Here is a 24385-nt window from a genome sequence, read left to right on the forward strand (position 1 = left end):
TTTGTCTTGATATTTAGTAGTTGTATAGAAATACATGTACAGATTATTTACATTCTGTCAGTGGTTGAAGATACCCACATGTATCAGGGAACTTCACATTAGGAAAAGAAGAGAGCACTTACATCTAAATAGCAGTATAAGCAAGAATTTCCTTTGAGTATTTAATACAAAATAACAACAACAAAGTTACTGATTGACTGATTCCACAGTCTTGCCTTTCCAGGTTTTTGTGGTCTGCTTTTGAATAAGATAATTCCTTCTCTGTAAATATCAAAAGTCATGCGAAAGCTCCTCTATAAAATATACTAAAAGCCCCCAAACTCTTAATCCCTATAGTTTTATGGGAGCCACAGTAACTAGGTGTGTAAGTCAGGACACTTCAAAGCCCCTAAATCTCGAAAATGCAACTGCAATGCCAGAATCACAGTCCCATTCATTGAATTCGTGCATGCTTCTCTGACACCTTACTGTAGATGCCAGTGTTGTTCACAAGAAGTTCACAATTAGTTCATTATCAGGCTGCTGTGTAACTTAACCAGGCCAGAAAACAGCTCAAATTCAAAAAAATTCTTGCTCTGTTGTAATCTACACAATCACTTCAATGATAAGCAGTAAAAGTTAGTAAATATAACTATGCCCATATATTAATATGCTCTGCATACTTCTAATGACAAATTTTACACTATGCACTAAACTTTCTTAATATCTGCAGGTACCACTACATGCAGTTTCAATGGTCATGTCATTAATATCTCCCCATAAAGTCTTCAAATGAACTTGGAAAGTTTGACAAGTGTTTTCAGTGTTTGAACGACAGACATCGAGCAGAAAAATGTACGTGAAACACTTTAGACAAAATTTGCTACTGTGGAGGGCAATATGTGAATTGTTGATGCTCTTAAGATCTTTGATTACTAATAAAGATTAAAAAAATACAGAAGCAATCCAATTGCTTCTGAAAAGCCCTGTGAAACCTTAGTAGTTTGCAGCTGGTACAAAAGTTGCAAACTCACCGTGTGTCAAGAGACTGAGCTAAGATGTGCAGGCAGTTCACCATTGTAGCAGAATCACTTCCTGGTTAGAAAGAGATATTATGAGAGCACAATAGCACAGGAAACATAGCATCATATAATGATCCATATAACGATCCAAAATGGCCTTACTGGAGATGCACAGTTTAAACAAGACATTACCTAAGTCTCCTACCTTAGGTCCCTGAGGAGGGAGTTAAGTCTGATGCTAGAAATAACAATTCATTTTTTTAAGTCAATTTCCATATAGGAACGAAACAGAATAACTAATGTCTACTTGGGGCACGTTTTTACCACCTAACCTCACAACATTCTGAACTCTGTATCTTGTAGCACTTATATTTCTTTTTAAAGTTTTTTACCAATATCTTTGTAGGAGCTATATTATTTTTCCTTACATCCCCTTTTATCTATTGAGAAATTAGTCTATTGGATTCAACAGCTGGATGACAGAAATCAAAGTAATTAGTGTAAGATTACTTTTGAAAAGCAAAAAGTAACTGCAAACCACTGATATTTTTTTTCATGGAGTCTGGAAATATGACAATGTGCTGTTTCTTCCTGCTTTGACACCTTATATATATTTTATTAAGTGTTAGCTTCAGAGCCATGTTCAATGACCTTATTGATTTCACTAGAAGCTTATGGAGCATTTAATAGAATTTTGGCTATAGTAGTGAAAATCTTCAGGTAAGAGAAACAATGGTTATGCATTCTTTAAATTTTTATCAAGATCCTTCTTAACTACTTACCAAAAAGTGAGATCCTATGTCTAACAAGAGCAGCTAATTTGCAGAACAGGCTAAAGTAGAGAAGAACAGAGAGAGCAAAACAAGACAAAGATGAAAAACTTATTTAGAATAGCAGGTAAAGATAGTAAGAATATGAAAAGGAATACACAACATAGTTCCTGGAAAGCGTGCTTTGAGTGATACGTGATGATTAACAGTCAACTGCATTAAGCAGACTAACATTTTGAAGCTCCTGAGATCTTTCATTTTCTATACTTCACCACTTCAGAGGCGTCTTGAAATCTAACTTTTTTGACAGTGGTTTTCAACAATTGTGTACTATATGGCTGAGTCATTCTTTATGGCTATTATTTATGAAAAAGAATTTTTTTTGTAAGGACAAGAAAAAATGAGAAACATTTTAGTGTTTTACTTGGCATTCTGCAGGAAATAAATTTTAAAAATCCTCATACTATTTAAAATAATTTGCAAGGATGTCATTTGTAAATTAATAAATAAATCTGTATTTACCCTCTGATGATGATAATATGAATCCTAAATATATACACACTAGAAGAGCTTCTGGCAAGTATATCAGATACTTGCATATCTAACCTACCTGTCAAAATAGTGGGATAACTAAGAGAATATAGCACCAACACCCTAAAGATTAAAGGGGTTACTTCAACAAAGACAGCTGACAGACTTACATATCATTTGGGCCATACTTTACAAATGGAATTAGGGCATAAGAAAATGAAGCATATACCTTAGGACTTGGTATGGTCTCATACTAACCACAGATTTTTATTGTTATCTTCACAATGGTAAGGAGATACTATACTTCCTATAAGATGAAAATGACAGATAGTCACTTCTCTCAGTGAAAAATGCACAAAGAATTATAGGATATTTCTGCAGTTATACTAGCAAGTACTTGTGCTAGACATCTAACTTCTTCATGTGCCTTTTTAAAGCCACTTTAATAGCCCTAGAACACCTAGGGCTATTAATCCTCCTATCTTCATGAAGAACTGACTGACTTTAGAGAAGTAACAGGAGTACTCAGAGAAGAAGCATGAAATCGAAATGCAATGAAGTGACACTTCCATGCCCCTGAGCCTGAGTTGTCTCTCCCAGCTCCCGGAGGACTATTTTGCAGGTTTGTAAATGTCTGAGCCAAGTAAAGCAGAATCTTGGGGACTTACCACTCTTACACACAACTGCTCTATAAGGACTGCCACACACAAAGATGGAAAGAGAGGGTAATAATAATTTAGAGAAATGCAAAAATGTGTTGAGAGATAAACTGAAGAGTGGAATCTAGGAAGCTGAGTCCTAGGCCTGCTTATGTAATAACACATAACCTTTACTTTCAAATTTTATATCTACTTTGTACTGGAAAAAGCAGTTAATTCTGGTCAACAGAGTGAAGGAAAGTTAAAGAAATCTGAGAAACTGGCAGCTAAAGTGAGAAAGCATGACAGTAAAACAGTTGGAAATACTATGATACAAAATTTCCAAGAGAAAGTAACTGGTAGCATACCTCAAGGAGAAGGAAAAACTTGGCAAATTATTAATGTCATCATTAAAACACAATTAAATATTATTTAATATTATTTTCAAATTTTAATCACAGGAAAGAGAAATTCCTATTTTCATACAGGCAGCACATTCTAAATTAAAAGGCATTTATTTTTAACAGAATTTTCTAGAATAACTGTGTGTCAAATGGCTGATTCCATCCAAATAGTGAAGAGATGCAAAAATTATGAAATTCCAGTAACACTTGTGCAGGGGCAGAAGCAATTTTGTGTAGAATCTGTATTTCCCCCTAAAAAGCTGTCTCATGGTATTTTTAACACTTTTTTAATAGCTGAAAATTTACATAAGTGTGAGACCATTTAAATGAGCCAACAGTGGAAAGAGTTTTAACCAGAAACTGCCACCCACAATGAAACAAAACCCCGTAAGAAACTAAGTAATTCAACTGCTCACAGAATAGTTTTTTTAGTATTTTGATGTTATCATCTACAATTACATATTGTAAAATAAATATTTATTATATATACTGAACTCTTTAATTGTGTGTATATATACATATATATATATACATATATATATATAAAAAATGAAGAATACAAAGATGAGGAATTTTATTCACTCACTGCCATTCTTATGTAGAATAGAATATTCACTTTCCAGGTAAGGAAAATAAGCTTTTGAACTTTCTGTTTTTCTCTACAATCTAAGAAGAGACCTTTGGTTATCTGAATAAAACCATACTACAGATAATTTTTTTTTTTTTTCACTTACCTTGCTACCATTTCCTTTTCCTTATTTGATGCATATCCACTGCTACTGAGGATTTTTGATGGAGAAGACAGGAAGTAGAGGCAGTGATTTGTAAAGTATTGATCAACCAATGGTAAAAGAACCTAAGAAATATAGACACAAAACATATTTTTTACAGAGCACAATGGTAAATGTAGCAGCAATGCTTTGATTGTCAAAGTTCATAAAAAGAATTTTAGTTCTTTAACAACTGTATTTTTTTATTTCAAACACAAACTCATGTAAATTAAAAAGTGAAGTCTTAAAATTGTATTCAAAATTACATAAATAATAAACAGACTTCCACAGAGATATCTGTTTTGGATCTAATACTGCATAGGAGTATTTCTTTCTGCTAATTAGATGATATGCACTTCAATGATATCTTGTGGCAAAAAAATCAGATTAAATTTATATATTCAGTGAGAGTATTTAATATCATGTAATGAATAATCTGACTTTTAAATTTTATGTTCCTTCTCATACAGAAAGAGATATATTGGAGTATTTTGAAATATTTGAACCCATCAAATATCCTGAGATATTTTTGAAGAAATTTCAAAATATTTGATAACAGTTTGATTATTTATCATAAAAAATGGAAAATATATATTTCCATTATGTGAAAAGCAGTCTAACATTATAAATTTACATATTCTGTATAGTGGAACATATATGAACATGAAATAATCACTCACTTTAGCAAAGAATTTTATTTCTTGGTCATGTGGAGATTTTTCAGTTTTTCCACTGGTTACAATGGCTTCTGCAAGGATACAATCAAGGCAGACACAAATAAGAAGCTGTCTAATAATAAATAACGCAATAGATCTTTCAGATAGACTTGAAAAATTAGTTTTACTCAAAAATAAAAGAGCAGAAACTGTTTTGCTAGTTACAAATGTTCAATAATTTAATCTGAAAATTAAAAGACATTATTTAAGTTTCTTAAATGCAATAAAAATAGTGATCACTAAAAATGCAAACCTATCAATCAAATATTTAAATTTCAACAATTCTATTTTAAAAATAAAACCTGCAACTTACCCAAATGTGCAATAAACTCTTGAGCAGAATCAACATATTTTAAAATTTTCTTCAGAAACTTAAAGGCAAACCTCTTTTCCATGGATGAAGCATCCAACTCCATGTCGTTCAGGCCCCTGTTTTTAAAAGCCATAAGAGAAGTAGCATTGATGATGACAGTAGTACAAATGGTGACAGTACTATGAAGCATTTCATGCCTTATTTTTTTATTGGGGTAAATTTTCATGAGAAGGAGAAAATGACCATGGTAACACTTTATCAACTATCTAGGAGGAAATAGAGAAAAATGAACTGACTTTCATAAGAGGTATGATAGCTTATGATTAAAGTATCCAAAATACATGCATCTTAGCATAAGAACTTTAGAGTGCTACCTTATTGCACAAACAAGCCATCATGCATCTGAACCTAACAAAGTAATGCATTGGTCACTCAATTTCTACTGCTGGCACATTTACATTCCAAGTGCTGGGGAAATCAGCAGCTGCATCTTTACAAAGTCAGCCTAAGTACTAACCTCCATTTCATTGATCACTGTTAAACTTCATTTTGTCCTTTAATTTTATGAAGGAACAAAGCCAAAATTACTTCAGCTACTAAATGAAAACTTAAATGTAAGTAACAAACTATTATATTATTAAAGTATCCGAAAAATTTCAACAGAATACAATAATTTCTAAAGAGGCATGTATTGTTTGTTCTTTAGGATAAATCCATATACATAAACCATGGCTGATCATACAAGATATTAAAGAGGAATAAAAATACGTGTGGTTCTCTGGGCCTAGATTTAAAGTACTGGATTTGATTTTAAGTACAAATGAAACTTACATGACCAAAATTCTAAAATTCTTTAGGATCACACACAAATTAAGGTGGGAAGGAGTAGGTTCAAGGATCAAAATCTCATAATGACCCTGGAGATGGTATAATATTTGGCCACCCTCACCATGAAAAAATAATGGTGAAATATTTTCTTATATCTAACTAGAATTTTCCTTGTAACAACTTATTACTTTTGAGGAGTTAGTGTTGGACCTCATTTTCTCTATAACCTTGCATGAAGTAGTTGACGACAGATATAAATCTTATTGTAGCCTTCTGTTTTAAAACTGAATAAATCCAACCACTCCTCAGAGCCTCTCCTGGCATCCATCCACAGAGCATCTCAGTGGCCTCCCACTTGAGTGACTTTGTTCTCAATGTCTTCCTTAGTGCTGGAGAGCCAAAACTGGGACAACATATCCTGAGAGAATCTCATAATTCATCAACCTGCAGAACACACTCACTGATAAAGCCTGGTACACAGTCAGCTTTCATCATCACAGGGACACATTTCTGATTTGTGTTCAGCTTGCACAATTCAAAGAGCTTTTCTGCACATCTGCTCTAAGGCTTGGCTCCCCTATTCCTGGGATTACTCCATCCCAGGATTTACCTTTACTCAACCTCATAAGATTTCTGTCAGCTGATTTCTCCAGACTATCAAAGCACCTCTGAAGGGTAGCCAGACTCTCCAATTCATTGCTAAGGGTTCATTCCACAAATCTGCAAACAATGCTTTCTGTCTTGGCATCCAGGACAAGAACAGGGTTTTTTTTTCATTACCCTTTTGAAGTCACTTAATTTAAAACATTTTAAAATTCATTCTTTTTTCAAACGTACTTGCTTTCACAAGTCATTAATTCTTTCATCTTCATTTCCTTGAGGTTCTCTTTTACTTTTGTTTAGTTTACTTCTTCAGAGTCTCTTTATTCCAATATCAAAAGAACTAAACTCTGATTGAGATTTACTATTGGTAGATAGTGGGTGACACCCGGGACATCTAACTGCTTTATCCAGGGAGGAAGTAACTGAGTGACATTAAGGAAAACCTCTGGTTAATCATAAATGGCTACTTCATCTGCTTCTACACAGCCTCTTCAAGCAGTAGCAGATAGGAAGACTCAGCCTTTATCAGTTAAGAGAAAATAACCTGGCCAAAGGACATGCAGACTACAGAGGAGCTGACCAGTGTGTCAGAAGTAGGGAAGAAGGAAGGAACAGGTAGTTTGTGGCACTGATGCAGAAGAAAGAAAGGAACAAGAAAAAAAGAAAGTTGCTGTACTCACTTCTGTGGTATAAGAAAATGATCATTTGTACTGAGTCCTTACCACTGGTATGGGAGTAAATTAGGGAGGTAAAATGGAATATTAGATTAGCAGTTTGAAAACAGCCATGAGAGAAATCCAAGCAAAAAAAGTAAGTCTGAGAGAAGGCTGATGCAGCAGAAATTTTAACAACAAAAAAAATCTAATAATAAAATATATGCTCTTGACCATGTCAGAGCACAGTTAAGAGGAAAGAAACAAAGCCAGAGAACCAAGGAAGACATTTCAATCCCAGTTTAAACAAAAGCTTAGTAAGACTCTAACGTCTCATCTTAGTTTAATTTGTGAAAAAAACTATTTTAAGAGTAATAGTTTGTATGCTCTGATGACTCTCTATTCATTTATCACCTGTGCAATCAAATTATTTAGTAGGAATTAACAGCCATGTATGCTTGAGAGGCATCTTCTGCTGCCTTACTTTCACTAAGGAGATTAAGTACTTATCTGTATTTTCAGTGAGGTCACTGTAAATATTTTCTTTTTCAGTTTATAAGAAGTCCTGGCTCCTAAGAGATTACACATAATTTCCTAAAGATTGAAAGATGTTGATAGGTCTGTGAAGTATAAAAAACAATATCCAAAGAGCTTGCAGAGATTAAAAGATGTGGACCACAATACTAGGTTGTTTTTAATACATACTTGAGTAAGGCCTGAAAGATTTATCTGTATGTCATAAACACACTAAGTGTTTTAAAAATGTTCTCAGCAAAGAGCAAAAAACCCAAAAACAGAGGCAGATGGTATATGTGAAGTACACATGCTGTTCCGCCTATACATTTCCAATTATAAACAATTCCTATGTTTTAATGATTAGTCCAACATTTTCAAGAATGACATCTTGAAATGTGATGATTGCAATGAGTACTTCAAAAGATTTTTTAATATATATATGCATATATTCATCTGAAGAAAACACTGAAAATATGATAATCTTGATTCAAACTGATGCAGACAATCACTGCAAACTCTTTGCCCGTATCAATGAAGAGTTTGAACATGCTTTTTCAAGTTGATTTTTCCCATGATGTAACACTGAAAAAATTTATTTCCTGACCCAAACACATGCAGCTGCAAAATTTGAGCATTTCCACTGGTGTTTCAAAAGATCATTCATTTGCATTAAGTAGACCAGCTTTTCTTATTCAATGGCTCTGAAGCAACTATGGAGGTTATAAAAATATTTGGTGGCATACCTACGTTCTGGGTACAGGCTGAGAGCCTACATATTTGGCAGGAAGGAATTTTTCTCTGTAGCACTACAGAAGTGTATTTAGAACTGTTTTCTCATCTCTTAGAAATATTATTAATTCTTGAAGTGAACAAAGTTACATTTTGAAGATCCAAAAAATGGGTTTTTATAAATTTCTGAGTATACTTTCAATAGAGTAAAAGACTTGAAAGGTAGATATAAATGAAAATAGGAAAGATCTGACTCTATGCATGTAGAGAAAAATTTGTTTATGGATACAATTTAGTTCACAAAAATGCTTAATGCCAGAAAATTGAGGTTTCCTATGTGTTCAGGTGTTTCACATCAAATAAAAGAGGAGAGTTATAGTATAGTAATTCACAATTCCATCATATAAAGCAACATACTACAGTAAGAAGTCCTCACAGACCAGCTTACTTTGAGACACAGCAATCAAGTTGCAGTAAAACTAAGGATGTCTGTGCTTTTGCTAGAGTAGAAGTTAGTGCCCACAAAACACAACCACTTTGTCTTATTACTTTACAGAACTCAAAGCAATATTTTTTTTAAATACTTGATTAAAAAGCAGTTTTACATAGATATGTTACAGTATCAGACCTGAGATTACTTTTCCCATGATCCTTACTGACACTGCTGGCTGCTAACTTAGACATTTTAAATTATCCTCTTGTTTAATTACTCTACTGTTGCACTTTTTATTTACTATGATCACATACTGATTAAAAATGTTGCCTGAACATGCTTTTTTAGAAGAGTCTTTCTGAACATGAAAATGGCTCTAATTGATAGAAGACATGCTGAACAGTAATTATGTTAATAACTGCCAGTCTGCAGGGAGATAAGATTATCATGCTGGTTTGGGCACTGAATGCAAGCAAGCATCTGAAAAAATGTGCAACTTACCGAGATATGATTATACCATTGACTTGAAGGAATTTAAACAGCTCTTGTGCCTTTTCACGGTCCCGTGATTTCTCCTTGGCTGTCAATGTGTCATAAGGTACCAGTAAAGGATGGCTACCTCCACCTTTAGTAAGTTGAAAGAACTGTAAGTTTTTCTACTCTAAGATTTATTCTGCTTCATGTACAAAAGGAACTATTCATTTTTCATTGTCTTACACTGTCATCTTTCAGATTGTTTCTTTTCCCTCATTCTCCTTGTCTTTTTTGGTGTGATTCGCAGGATTGTGGCTTACCTTTGCTTTCCAACTCCATTTTCTTCTTTTTGGCCCATATATTATGGTAGTTTTCTGCCATTACCTCAACCATTCCCTACATTAGCATCAGAAAAAACAATATGTAATATTTGGTGATGATTAAAAATTCTGTAACTCTATTCTATTTTCTATATTCTATATTTTCTATATTCTACATCTATTAAATTCTACAACTCTACACAGTCTTAAGTCTACGCTCTTGTGATACAGAAACATCATAGTTAAGTGGAATTTCTATATTCATCTGTTCTTTGAAGTCAGCACAAGCACATGATACACATATTATAACATGCTATTGACAGCCCCTTCCCTAGCTTCATGCTGCTTTTTTCTGGGAACTCAGGAAGTATCAATGGCATGAACAGTGGAAATTTCATGTTTCACTATGTGAATAGCATGCACCCTTTCTACAACAGCTTATCATAATGACAGTCACAAATACACTCATAAAACCTATCAAAATTCAACTCATTAATAATAATGAAACTAAATACATCCATTCCTTTCAGCATAATATATGCAAAACACAAATACGAACCTGAAGCTCCCTAGAAAGTGCCACATTTGAGAGATCAAGTGGTGTTGGGCTATACCCATTTCCCTGCAGGGAAAAAGAAAATTAGTCTCAGATAAAATAATTTTGGATAAAAGAACCAAATATTCAATTACAACATCTCTGTTATTGACTTGCTTAGCCAAATACCATTCCCAATTTTATACTTTCTTGTGGAAACTGTTCACCTATTTTGCAATGTACTGAAGGCACTGGATGATCAAGGGAATGGGCTTGCTAGTGTGGAAGCATGCAAGTTGCTGCAGGTACATAGATCTCTCTATACACAATACATGGCAAGCTGCAAAGAACTAAGCTTTTAGCCTAAGAGGAAACCAATCATGAGACATACAAGATGTGCCTTCAAAACATGGCAGAACCGTGTGGGAACAGCCTGAGTGAGCTCCGTGCTAAGGATGAGACAATACAACAAAACGATAAATTATTTTCTTGAGGAAATTAAAGACTAAGAAAAATCAGGTGAGTAATATATGAACACAATCTTCAACTTAAGTGAGAAAGCTCCAGTTCAAAAACCTGTGAGAGGTGCATGTAAATGTGAATGGTTACATATAAATCAGTGATTTCAAATGTCTGCTCAAGTTAATTATGGGCTGAAAACCTCTACTCAGTCAGGTCTTTGTCATGCATCTTCTTGGCCAAGAAGGCCCAACTGCAGAACAAGTTCAACTGGCTGGAAGCAGAGATTCCAGGGACAGCAGAATTTCCTATAAGGGAGTGAGATTCACTGAAGGGATAAGAAATACTGAAGTATTATGTTGTAAAGAGTGCTCAGGGGCCCCTTTTGAGGGGGCAAATAGTGGGCGTGGAGAAGGAACCCAACACAGGCTTAAGGTGCCAGGTGCTGATGCTCACAGGATCAGTGCTGATGCAAGTGTACATAGGTAATTAGCTTGTGACACAGCTTTGCACACTCCATCCAGGACTTGTGTCCAATGCACTGCTTCTTAACTCCCACTATATTTATGTACAAATGTGTGTAATTCACCTTGAGGGGTACAATACTAATTCCCTAACATTCATCATAATTTTAAACAGCTTTCCTCTTCCAAGACATATTGACCAGCAGCCTCAACATGTGATTATAAAAATCTACAAACGGAAAAAATAATCTATCCTCACTTAAAAATTTTGCCTGTGGATTTAAAAAAAACCAAAACTGTATCAAATATGCAATCTAATTTGTCAGTCATAATTATAACCTTAACAAAAGCCCATGTTAGACTCTTCTGTTTGACCAAGCAAAAAAAATTGCTATATTTATTTTTTTATAAAATTAAAGACTTTAAATGCTTCATCTTTTTTCTTTGAATGACTATATTAAAAAGCTTTTAAGTTCTTCTAATACAATTAATATCTATGGTCTCCTATAGCCTCATTGTCTTAAAAGCTTTTTGGAATCCTCTCTTTAGTGTGGCAAACTGTTTATATACAGTGACGTGACTTCCAATCTTAGAACTCTACCATTAAAAGTTTCTTTTCACTAAAAGAATATAAAATTGACATAATTGTTTATAATTTATTGGTAAATTAATTAACAGGTCTTTTGTTTTCTAAAATCAAGGTGTTCTACCTTACCTGACTAGACTGAGATATGCTGCGAAGCTTTTCATTTTCACGCTGATGTATCATTGCTTCTCCTCCCTCCTTGGTCCTTTCTAGGCTCCATCCCAAGGCCAACATGGTTTTCAATGATTCTCTGGCAGGCCAACGATAAATTTCCTTTTCCTTTGAAGAAATAATGTAAATTTTTTTCTGTATTTAGTAAGTAGCAAAAGCACAATAAAAATATTCTGTCCTTCTCTACTAAGTGCCACATACCACAAAATTATAGAAAATTTGTATATCGTATGAGAACACAAAATATAGTTCTTTTTACACGAGAGAAAAGCTTTGAAATACCTTCAATGAAAAAAAAATATTCTTAGTGGCATTTATTGTTGGGATAAGTGTTAGAAACCAACAGCACTGCAATGAGCCCTGGAGCAATAATGTAGATTGGACCTGGAAACTTATTCATTAATTCCACCAGCAAAAAATAATAAAAGAAATGATGGTACTTGTGAGCTAAAAATTAGTTAAACAAGTATGTATCTTCAAATGCATCAAGCACTCAAGACCTTTTTTTAGTCTTCCTGTATTTATATCCACTCACAGATACAGAAGGTTACTGAACTACACATATCTTCATATAAACACAGTTACCAATCAAAAAATAGGCAACAGCCCATATTCCATCACTCCTTTGAAAAGTAAAAGTGTTAGAAAAAGTCTGAAAATATGTGGCAAAATTCTGAGTATGCTATACTAAGTCTTTTCAAATCAATTAAATAACAGTATTTCAGGTTGTATCACAAACCAGTTGCTCAAAATGACAGCTTTTAGGGATAGGCCTGATTTTTATATTGAAAAGTTCTAATTGCAGACAATTTAGAAAGTTCTTCTTGAACTGCTTAAATAGCAACCAAAAATGCTTTGGCTCCTCTCCAAAGATTCCAAACCAATTTACAAACCTTAGGAAACTCAACCTCTAGGAAACTCAACCTCTTTAATCCTTCTTGATTCTTGTCATGTCTATTTTCTGAACAGGAAATATGTGGTGAAGAGGGACATATGTAATTGACTTGTGTCTCCCAGTGAATCATTACAAAAATAAGTAACAGAATTCAAATTTGCTTCACTGTTCTGACAGCTAGAAGACATTTGTGCCTAGTCAAGAAATTCAAAACACTTTAGATATTTTTCTGCATTTTCAACTGAATCATCTCCTACACATTTTTTACATTTTTCTACCATCTTTCTAGAAGACAAAATTGCCTTAATATATGTTAAATTACACTTTCATTAAGGTCCAGGAGTTTCTGCCAGTCATTCCTCATCCATGGGAGCCTGAAAAAACTGTGCTACTGATACTTCTGAATTCTAATTTGCCCAGGCCTATGAAGAAACAATTAACATTATGCCTAATGGAAGTAAATTATACAAGACTCAGTGTAAGATTAACTGAAAAATCAGTTCAGCATAAAGTTGTACCTATTAACTGTAAGAATTCTTGTTGGTTCCTCTGCCTGACATTTAACAGAATATATTTGAAATGGATTTTTAAAAGCACACAAATCAATCTACTTCATATTAATGCAGTTGAAATTTCCTCTATTACCTTTTCAGCTAAAGTTTTGAAAGGCCTTATTAATGGATGAGTCTTCATATTTTCATCCAGTGAAACACCATATTTCCATCCACTGTTAGTCTGAAAAAGAGAAAAAAGACAACTGCAAACCCCAGTGAAATAAGATGAGAACAACGCTGATGAGTGAGAGCAAATTAAGCAGTTTCCTTTGTCACACCAAGCTGCTAACCCACTTCAAGAGCTGCTCAGTGCCACATCTGTGGACGTGCAGGAACAAAACCTACCTGAGACAGAAGGGATGCCACCTTGAGCAGTGGGTCTCATGACACCAGTCCTGAGCCTAACTTACACTGGCCCCTTTCAAGAGGACTCATGCATTGAGACAGCACTGACTGTCCCAAAATACAATAAATGTACTGTCCCAGTTCTCTGGGAGGCCAAAGTCAGAAACACAAAGAAGACTATGTAACATTACCAGATCAAGAACTGAAGGATGTAATTAATGAATCCTTTACCTTAAACAAAAGCAACTGAAATTTATGGTTTGAAATTATTCTGTATATATTTACATATGCATAAGTATGTGTACCTTCCTCTACAAATTTGCATACATAGGCCCTTCCAAACAAGAGAATTATTTTATACAACACTTCCATAAAATTGCTACACATTTTTTATTAATTGTTATAATAAATTATTGAAGAATTCATTGTCTTTTCTTGTAGCTTTCTAGAAATAACAAAACAGAAACACAACATAGTGACAGGCCATTAGGAAAATTATAGAGAAATTCAGTACATAACAGGATTATTAAAGCTAAGAAGAAAGAAAATTTACAACTACTTACCTGAAATAAAAAATTACATTAGGCTGTACTTTCTTAGATCATAGAGCTGCTGCAGTAAAACTAAATCTCTGACTTCCAGTCAAAAAGCACCATTACCAGGCAAAGTGATGCCCAAAGAGCTGTATATCCTTACCTAATTCTTTTTAAAAACCCCAAAGAACAAGAAAAACCCACCAAACCCCCAAACAAACAACCCCCCCCCCAGCCCAAACCAGACTCTCTCTTTTTCAGTCCCCTCAAGACTCTCCTAATAAATTCTTTGAGAAAGTAACTAATTGCAATGTATTTTCGTAAGCAAGAGGTTTCTTCCACATATTCCCAAAATAAATATGTAGACATCCATACAGTCTGAACAGTTAAACTGCCCAGTTTCAATTTCAATATTCACCTAAGGAATTATTTACTAGTCCTGGACAGTTGCCAGTCTTAAAATAACTCCTACCTTTTCAAAGGCCCATTTATCGTGGGAATGTTCAGCATACTTGCTTACAATATACTCCAGCTTCTCAGGAAGTACAAGGCTGTAAGCAGAGAGGGCTGTGGTCATTCAATTATAAGTTACTGCAGTCTGATTTATGAAAAAAATGTCAGCAAAAGATAGTACCAATCAAAAACGCTTCACCTTCAAATGAAGGCAAAGCATTTGGCATGGTAATTCCCTGTTCTTTAAAAGAAATGCTACAAAAAAGGCATAGCTATAATGGCATTTGCAGAGAACCTTTAAGTACATAACAGTCACACTTTTTAGCAACTGCAATTGCAAAGAAACTAAAACCTGCTTCACCATAATCTACAGGTAAATGTGTTGGTAATTCTTAATAAAGAATAATGTTAACATGGATGTTTCACAATGCATAATGATGGAAGGATAAGACTTTAATAGCAAGACTGAGCTATTGATCCTCAGTTTTTGAATATAAAGTCTGTATTTTAGAAGCAAAAAATTACTAGGAAAGTCAAAACTCTATTTAATCATTCTATGTCATCTGCTTATTTTGCCATATAATGTTTTACAGGTCAATTCTCAAAATTAAGTGAAGATTTTATAAAAAATTGGGCTACAGACCAATTGAATCATCAGATTTTTGTGACATACTAATTTTCATAAGCACATGCAAAATAATGATGGTTTCTAATTTATCTATCCCAAACATTTGAACTATTAGACAACAGGTACATAATAAATATAGAATTTACTATATCTGCTGCAGACATAAAATGGAAATATTTAACATCTGTTCAGGGCTGAGAAGAATAAGATTTATGTCTGGTAAACAGGACAGGTTTCAGTGAAGTATTTGGCAGAAGGAAGCATAACTCCCTGTACTATTTCTGAAAGTCCTAATACCATCAACATGTCAGTCACCAGCCAACTCTCCCTACAGGAGATAAAAATGTTAATAAGGAATGGTATAAAAAATATTTAGGGGAAGAAAACCACTATGAATTACATGACTCACTTGGATGTGCTGACAGGTTTGGGATCAAAATTTCCTTCTGGATCCACTGAAGTCTGCTTTTCCAAAGTTGATGTAATTCGTGTATCTAAATAATCAGGGGGCAAGGCACCAGCTATAGCACTTAGACAAGGCAAAGCCATTCGAAAGAGCTCTGGATCATACTTCTGCAGGAGAGATAGGAACTGGTTGGAAAACCCAACAGAAAAACATGCAAAATGTTAGTGAAATCCAAGCAGCCATAGCCATGTACAAATATTAGAAGATGCAAACAAACAGTAAGTCACATTTAAAATTCAAACATAGAGCAAAATTATTGTTGCATGACATATATTTTCCATTACATCAACATGATATATTCTTCAAACAACTCAGATTGACATAAGAGTGTGCTGACACTTTGTATGTGTATGCAATATGAGTTCAACTTGAGCTTTCTTCAGGCCATGAAGGCCTGTACAGGGAGGATGAAGGCTTGTCTGACTAGTTACAGAGCCTGATAATCTGTAAAACGCTGCCTTAGTTCTCAAATTACTAATTCCTGCAGAATTAGCAGAAGCCATTGCCATTTTGCCTCTTTTTCACCCTGCACTGTTTCATTTTAAAATATGCTCATTAAAGGAAATTTTGATTTACTGTAGCAAATTAATTTCATTATTTTTAATAACATCAAACCTGTAAATAGTTTAGAACAGAAAAGAACAGTGGAGAATACTGTAGGTCAGCAGATCAGATTTACACAACTCTCACTAACCACCATTGGGCTAACAACCATTTACAGAAAAATAAAAATGTTATTATAGAGAGCCACCAGTACTGGCAGAAACATATCATGTTAATTTATCTGTTAAAATCTAAGATTCACTAATTGGAAACATTTGATTGCATCAAGCACTCCTGACACTCTTCACACTTGTGAAAGCACTAAGAGAAGGGTAAATGTTACTAAAATAAAATAAAAATAAAGCTTAAAAAGCCATTTCAGAGTAATGCATAGACCATTTTTATTCCATATTATAAATCAGAATGCCTAGTGGAGCAATCATCTAAATCTTTACCTTAGGAAGAGAACATAAATTCAGTGAGACACAATGAATAGGATCTTTTATTGTCCTAAAGCAAAAACTGATTTTTCATTAGACTAAATTTTGATCCCAAGCAAGCACAAAAACTGTTTACTCAGGAAGACATTTCTTGTATCAGAAATGCAACTTTTTCTTACTGAGAGAAAAACTGAGTAAGTTTAAAAGTGTTTATTTCAAAGTATATTGCGTCATATCTCTTCAGCTGGGCAATAGCTGGAAAACTAAAGAAATACAAATATATATTTGACAACAGTCAATGTAAATTTATTCTGCCTCTACTGACAATTTGATAAGCACGTACATATATTTATTAAAATTAATTTTATGTCAGTAAAAAGTAATTTGAAATGTTTAGTAGAGCCAAGATAGGAGAGTAGACAAGACAACACTGACATGTTAGTGCAGGGAGAATTAAACATTGTGTGTGTATATATATATATATATATATATATATATATATATATATACACAAACACACATACATATCTCCCCATTAATAGTGTAAAGCTTACGAGTATATCAAGCAAAGATGTGAAATTTCATTGGCTTGGAGAGAATCTTTCAAGATTTAGCGTTCAATTTTTCACTTCATTAAAAGCATTCATTACTGTATCTCCCATATTAGATGAAATTACCATTAAAACAGGAATTTTCTCATCTTGGCACAGCAAATTATCACTGTGATTCTTTTATACCCACCCCATAATGTAATGTGAATTGTAGCCATTACCTTATGAGACAAGGAATCAAATATTCCCCAGAAAAGTTTTTCAGTTAAATGCAACTCCTCTTCTGCTGCAATTCCATAGCTCCCCATTCCTGAAGGCAGACAGTAATATTTCCAGCACTGCTCATAGTGATTTGTCAGAAGCTAGATTTTCAAGAAATAAAAATGCTTGTGAAACATTGCTATTTAACAAAATAAAACACTGCTATGCTAAACAGTTACAGGAGTAGTATTATTCATGTCTGTCTCTTCATTTCCAATGGCTCAGAATAATGGTCTTTTTTTCCTTCTTTTTCTTTTTGGAAGAGCAGCAGAGCCAATATTGGGAAAGTATAAAGCCTGTATTATCTCCAGCTCCAGCTGTGGGATTCTCAATGATTACAGGGAGTAGCAAACTTTCAGAATTTTCACCATGGGATTACAGACTAGCTCACAGGATAAAAACACAGACAATGAAATGGGTATAAGGCCAGACATGTAGGTTCTCACGAAAAGTTTTAAAAATTCACATGGATTTAACTCCTGTCATTTGTAGCTGCTTTAGTGTTACTCTAAACACTGCAAAAGACATGTGCAGTCCACTCTCTTGGCTCAGCTCTGGAAAAACTGACAGAAAAAACTATCATAGAGGAAATCTGTACAGTTAAAGAGCTAGTATAGATGATTATTTATATGCACTTTCCATGTAATTTCAAATTTCTACCAGTTTCTTCTGTAGAACTAAAAATTCTTATCCCATGGAAATTTTAAAAATCACATTTAGTATCAGATTAGAATCTTGACATTTTATTTTTTATTGCAATTCTGTGTAAGAAAGGAAAATAATAGTTAAAAACCAGACCAAACACTCCCTCTACACCACAGTTTTAATCAAAAATTAATGATGCTCCAGAATATGTTTGTGAATGTGGCAGGTCTGCTTTAAAATATGATGAAATTTCAATTCTTTCAGAAAAAGATGCAGACCATAGATCAGGCTGTTTTATCCCAAAAAAAGGTGAAACAAACCCAACAGAATAGTGCTAAATAAGATTCATTTACCATCTAAAAATTGTAATTCTATTTTTACAGAACAAAAGAAAAAGAAAACAAAAGAAAAACTAGATAAAACTAGATAAAGATTCAGTTACAGATTACTCAAAAATAAAAGTGAATTTTCTTCCTTGCATCTTGTCTCTTAGATTTCACTCAAAATTCATTCCTGGACCATGCATCCCACCAAGAGTTATTTTAGTTCATATAGCAGAAGAAGAAATCTCAAGATAACACTGACATTTAAATTGGTACATTGAAATACTCTTTTGCTGAAGCTGCAGGAAAGTCAACAGCTCACTATACAAAATATCATAATCACCTTACTCTTTGCATTAGGCACGATTTCAAAAATTTTGCAAACATTACATTTAATTTGAAAGACTACAAAACAATAACATTATTTTCAATTCAGAAGTAATTTTACATCACTTTAGCCTTCCCATTCTGCTTTTAAAAATAAGAAAACAAGAAATATTTTCTTTTCAAGTTTTATGCTGGATGCATGTACAGAAAATAAAGTGTTTACCTTGAGAGGCATTTTACAGTATTCATTGAGCAGGGGCACATCAAAAACCAGCCTTCTCAACAGCTGTTGTAGCATAGAGGGACGCAAATGGCTGCAATTTTAAAAAATAGATGTCATCAGCAAAATTCATACAGTTAAATGTAAATGAAATAAAAATTGAAGTCAATTTACATATTGGGAGACAAAACACTCATTAAAAGTATTGTGAAAAAACAGTGCTAGGTGCTGAAGGAATCTCACTATCTAAGGATATAGCACAGAATGTTGTGCTACTTCTGAACCCTCCTAAGTGAACAGACAAATCTACATTTCAGTTCCTGAGATAACACTGGTCATTTATTTTCTGTAAGAATAAAATTGTCTTAGGTCTACACTACAGGCAACGAAAGAAGCTGTTAAAATACCTATCCCTGCAGAAAAGAAATTAATTTGTACCCAGGTATCATACATACTGGCAAATAGCAAGCAGGCATTCCTCAATAGCATCTCTTTGAGCTTTCGTGAGGGATCGTCCCTTGGATAACCGATATATGGTGTGAAGCATGGAGTCAACCAGAGAGGCATGATGCTCTGTTCCAGAAAAGAGGGGAGCACACCTCTTGAGTAGTGGAAAGACAGCTGAGCAAATATATCTATTTAGTGCAAGAGCTGCCTCTGTGGTGCTTAGAGAAACCTGCATGAAGGAGAAAATGAGCTTTAGTGTCACACTGGATAAAGGTCACTAAACATGAAGGCTATAAAACATTAAAAAAATGTAATAGTCCTTAAGTCTCTGAGTGGCTGGGTGCTAATGATGTTTCCAGTATATACACGAGGACTAAAGTAATTTCTTTTTCAGCTAGAGAAAATTCAAGCCATCCATTTATGTTCCATCCCTTGCACCCCTGCACTCTGAACAAATAGCAGCAGAAATTAATATGTAGCCTCTATTTTGAAACAAGTTAGAAAACCCCACTAAGCTTTAAATAAGACTCAGCATCTCAATTTCTTCACACACCTGGATATTCACTGTAGTTATTGAAAACAAACATGAAATAAAACAATCATCAGGCCTATTGCACTATACTCAATGTACTTATTGAGTTACTGTAAGGCCTATGTCAAAAGATTTTAAACTACTTTTACACTTTATACACTGAATGCTTAAATCAAACTTATGCACTATAAATTAATAGTGAATTAATATTGATTTTCTTTTATAGTGAGCCTACAATGCCTTTTATTAAAGGCTGTTTTGACTTGAAATTCCAGTTTTCTTACACTTACAGAGCCACTATATCCAGCCATTTCATCTAAACTCAATAGTGAAATACGTACTGTATCCAAAGAGGCAGAAGCTCTTAAATCTGGTAAAAATCCAACTTCCAGTAGGTGAAGGAGGAAGCTTTGGTCCTTAATACCATAGACACGGTCCAAGAAGAGTACCATGGGTGCTTTATGATCAGGACAGAAACTGGCAGACATGTCTGGCTCATTTACTGTGCCATCTACACAAACATACAATGCACTTTTTAATAGTAGATAACCAATAAAACGAGAAACACCAAGGCAATGAAACCCATCGCAATTACATTTAATATGTAAAATCACATACTCAAAGAAAACTACATTCTTCAGTTTTGTTCTATGCTAAAAAATAATCAGTTAGAACAGAAAGTTTTTATTCTTTAGAAACCCCTATTATTTTGCAATTTAATTATCTTTCACTCTTAAATGAAAACTTAGAAATTAATGGTAAAATATTCTACAGATGACTGGATAATGTGGAAATACATTAAAAAGGGACTGAGCCGAGCTTAAATATTTTATCTAAGGAGATAATGTCTCTAAAGCCACTGCTGGAGACAAAGTATTGGCCCATTGGTGTGATCCTTTAAAGTATTTCTTACGTTCTTACATTCTCTGGTCTTACAGGAGCAAATATCTGTGCCACTGGAGCAGCTCTAATTGATGCAGATCTAATAAAAAAAGTTCTCTGCTTACATCCAACTAACAAAACTGCTCTGTTTTTCATTTGAAGACTAATGTGGCAAAAGACTTTCATAAAAAATAAATGGTCTAATAAAAGTATGAAGTTACCTTTGTTAACTGTGGACAACTTTAGTGGTATACTTATAATCCCTACCAAATCTTCAGTTGGCACTAGGGATCGAAGAATTGACCTGATTCGGATGGCTTCCCCTTTTCCACTTTGAATAAGCTGTTAGAAAAATTTATCAGTTAACAAATTTAGTATTGAGAACATAAGACAGTTTTCCTCAAAATATTTGTATTAATATGATTTTATTTCAAACACCAGAAGAAAATGTACAGAAATTCAATTTATCCAAGAATGAATGCGCACAAAAAGCAGCCCTCTATCACATTCTTATAAAAATTATTTTATGGCTTTCTAGAGAATAATAAAGGGTCAATTTCAGAAGTTATTATACTGGTCACTTAATTGTGCAACACTTGTCGTTCATATTTGCTTTGATTTCATAGTCATGTAAAAATTACCAAAATTTTAGATAAATAAAAAAGCATAAAGGAATCAAAAGACCATGGTTCTTTATAAACATCTTGCAGCTTGTGTCTACTTAGAGCGAGAAACCATAAAGTCTACCATTTGAAGGGAAGAAGGCTTTGAATAGAGAAAGGTTTAGTGAGACATGTTTACAAATTGTTTACAATTATGTTTACAAATCTCCTTACATTTTCTGAGCAAGCGGTAGAATGAACTTACATGCATTTCTGGTGCACAGCGTCCAAGTAAATCTATGAGAGCTGAGTAAAAGGACATGATTGCATTTCCCATGTGCACAGTCTCCTCTTCATCTTCCTCCTCATCACTAAAAAGTTAAAAATAACAGTAAGCATTTTTGCTAATCTACATTTTATAGCTCTTCTCTAGAGCTAGAGACATGATCCAGAGACTATTCACCAGACATAATCATCCCTTTGGCTCCAGACTAAAGGATTTTTGTCCCTAGGGTAAGCACTCAGGCTAACTGTAATAGCTGACTTCACATGAGCCTTCTACCTTCCTCTTTATTTTAGCTTAACTTTAGCTTCATTCCACAGCAGTCTTCTCATTTGTTTTATCCTTCAGGCTTTTTCTCTCTGTAACTTGCATTCCACTTTTATCTAGCTAATGCTTTATGAATACCATATGACAACTGCTTGTGGATGTGAATTTCTAATTCTCCCTGTTTGTCTAATGCCCTACTCAACAGGGTCTATTATCCACATACCGCAAGCATGATTGAACCAGCTATTAAATTGTCATTTGCCAAACAAGCATTCACATTTACTTACCCTTCTCTTTTATATGCCTGGGAAGGAAGGTCACGACTAGGATTCTCTGAGATCCTGATGGCTTCCTGCATGGCAGCCAGCAAACCATTTCCTCCTTCTCCTCTAAGGTCTGGCCCAAAGCATTCTGGCCGTCGAATGAGGAGCTTGACAACAACACTTGCATTTTCCTCAACACTTTCACCTGAGGACCAAAAAGCACTACACATACTTTCTCCTGAAAGGTATTCTTAGGTCAGAAGAAAACTGCATTTTCCCCTAATTGTTGCGAAATAGAAATCAAGTCCTCATCCTAAGGCGACAGAGCAGAGATTCCCCTGCAGTCCGTAGTGCAGCCCATGGTGAGGCAGCTGTGCTCCTGCAGCCCATGGAGATCCACAGGGATGCAGAGATCCACCTGCAGCCCACGGAGGAGACCTCATGGAGGAGACCTGCACTGCAGCACGGGGATGCCTGAGAGGAGGCTGTGAACCCTTGGGAGACCTGTGCTGGAAAAGGCTCCTGCAGAGTCACCTGCAGACCTGTGGAGAGTGGAGCCCACATTGGTCAGGTTTCTTGGTAGGGGAACTCACATCGGAGTAGCCTGTCCTGGAAGGACTGCACGCCATGGAAAAATGCCCCACATTGCAGCAGTTTGTGGAGAATTTTTGCCTATGGGATGGACTCACATTGGAGAAGGCTGTGGAGGATTGTCTCCCATGGGAGGGACCACATGCTAGAGCATGGGAAAGACTTCTCTCACAGAGAAGTGACAAGAATATATTGATGTAACCCCTATTCCTGGTCTTCCCGTTCCAAGGAATTCCTAACATGATTCACTACCATGGCTGCAGGTTAATCTACTCAATTATGTGATTTGCAAAAAAAAAAAAAATTAAGAAAAAATACAGCTAACTATGAAGATTCAAAAAAAAATTTACAATAATAAGCTTACACCAATAGTCTTGTGTTTGTAATGAGGAGAGTATGCATTAACCTCTCTTCAGATTTAACATATTTTGATGGTTAGGAAATTGATTTAAAGGAAACCTTTTAATGGAATCTGGATGCCAAGAAATTAGACTTACTGTTAGCAAAAACTGCAAATCGTAAGAATGACAGGTAACGTTCACCCTCTATTGGGTTCCATCCAATGTCTGGATATCCTTTAGCCAGCAATACTGGACAGCTCTGCAGGCCACAACCTGCCAGGTAGGTAACAACCTGCAATACAGAAGTAATAATTTATTCATATGCTTAGAAATATGTTTCTAAAAATAGCTATAAACCAGAATGAGAACAGTATTTTTTCCCAAGATTTTTTATATTCTGGGAAATTAACCTAAGAATCTAACAATATAGCTCATTATTTTATCAGTCATAGGGGTTTTTTAATGAAAAAAGGTTAGCACTCTCTGTTTCTGAAGATACCTAATTATATGATGACACAAAAATACAACAACATGAACAAATGTGGAATGTGAAAAATAGAATAAAATCTTGTATAATCCAGATTTTTTGACAGTACATACACAACAACTGTAATACTGAACAGCTTTAAAATCACATCAATAACCATGTATGGTTTATTTGCTACAATAGCAAAATAAAGATTGCATAAAAAGTTTATATAGTGTAATTCCAATTTTAATGGATATGAAAACCATCACAATTTTTCAGAAGAATGATAAATATCAATGAAAAATTATAAGAGTCTGAAATGAGAAAGACTAAAAAATTTTGGTAAAACAAAACTTTCTAATACAACATTTCTTATCAAAAGGATTATCTTTAATTAAGGGAAATCTTTAAGAAATTATGATTAATTTTTAAAATTATATTAAACTGAATTTCAGAAATATATACAGAATAATTTCCTCATTCATCTAAAAGGAAATTTGCAGATAACTGTGCATTTCAAATAAAATAAATAATCATATGGTTGTGCAAAGGACAACACATGGGCATGATTATAGCACTTAAAATGGGTAATGACCATGAAGAATCTTCT

The 24385-nt window shown here is 34.3% G+C and overlaps 1 protein-coding gene across 1 annotated transcript in view; it reads right to left on the reverse strand.

Annotated features, from left to right (window-relative positions):
* Nucleotides 1-24385, reverse strand: part of RYR3 (ryanodine receptor 3) — a 196760-nt gene that overhangs the window by 57434 nt on the left and 114941 nt on the right. Inside the window, exons 43-62 of the mRNA XM_066551268.1 lie at nucleotides 23463-23598; nucleotides 22399-22579; nucleotides 21827-21932; nucleotides 21181-21301; nucleotides 20419-20588; nucleotides 19554-19774; nucleotides 19102-19192; nucleotides 17544-17684; nucleotides 15732-15895; nucleotides 14714-14792; nucleotides 13455-13544; nucleotides 11873-12022; nucleotides 10259-10321; nucleotides 9700-9775; nucleotides 9407-9530; nucleotides 5144-5259; nucleotides 4795-4862; nucleotides 4079-4200; nucleotides 1784-1833; nucleotides 1014-1074 (exon numbers count right to left, since the gene is read on the reverse strand). Coding sequence (XP_066407365.1) covers nucleotides 1014-1074; nucleotides 1784-1833; nucleotides 4079-4200; nucleotides 4795-4862; nucleotides 5144-5259; nucleotides 9407-9530; nucleotides 9700-9775; nucleotides 10259-10321; nucleotides 11873-12022; nucleotides 13455-13544; nucleotides 14714-14792; nucleotides 15732-15895; nucleotides 17544-17684; nucleotides 19102-19192; nucleotides 19554-19774; nucleotides 20419-20588; nucleotides 21181-21301; nucleotides 21827-21932; nucleotides 22399-22579; nucleotides 23463-23598 — 2330 coding nt within the window. The remainder of the gene's footprint in view (nucleotides 1-1013; nucleotides 1075-1783; nucleotides 1834-4078; nucleotides 4201-4794; nucleotides 4863-5143; nucleotides 5260-9406; nucleotides 9531-9699; nucleotides 9776-10258; nucleotides 10322-11872; nucleotides 12023-13454; nucleotides 13545-14713; nucleotides 14793-15731; nucleotides 15896-17543; nucleotides 17685-19101; nucleotides 19193-19553; nucleotides 19775-20418; nucleotides 20589-21180; nucleotides 21302-21826; nucleotides 21933-22398; nucleotides 22580-23462; nucleotides 23599-24385) is intronic.

Source organism: Molothrus aeneus, chromosome 6, assembly GCF_037042795.1.
Source record: "Molothrus aeneus isolate 106 chromosome 6, BPBGC_Maene_1.0, whole genome shotgun sequence".
Lineage (NCBI taxonomy): Eukaryota > Metazoa > Chordata > Aves > Passeriformes > Icteridae > Molothrus > Molothrus aeneus.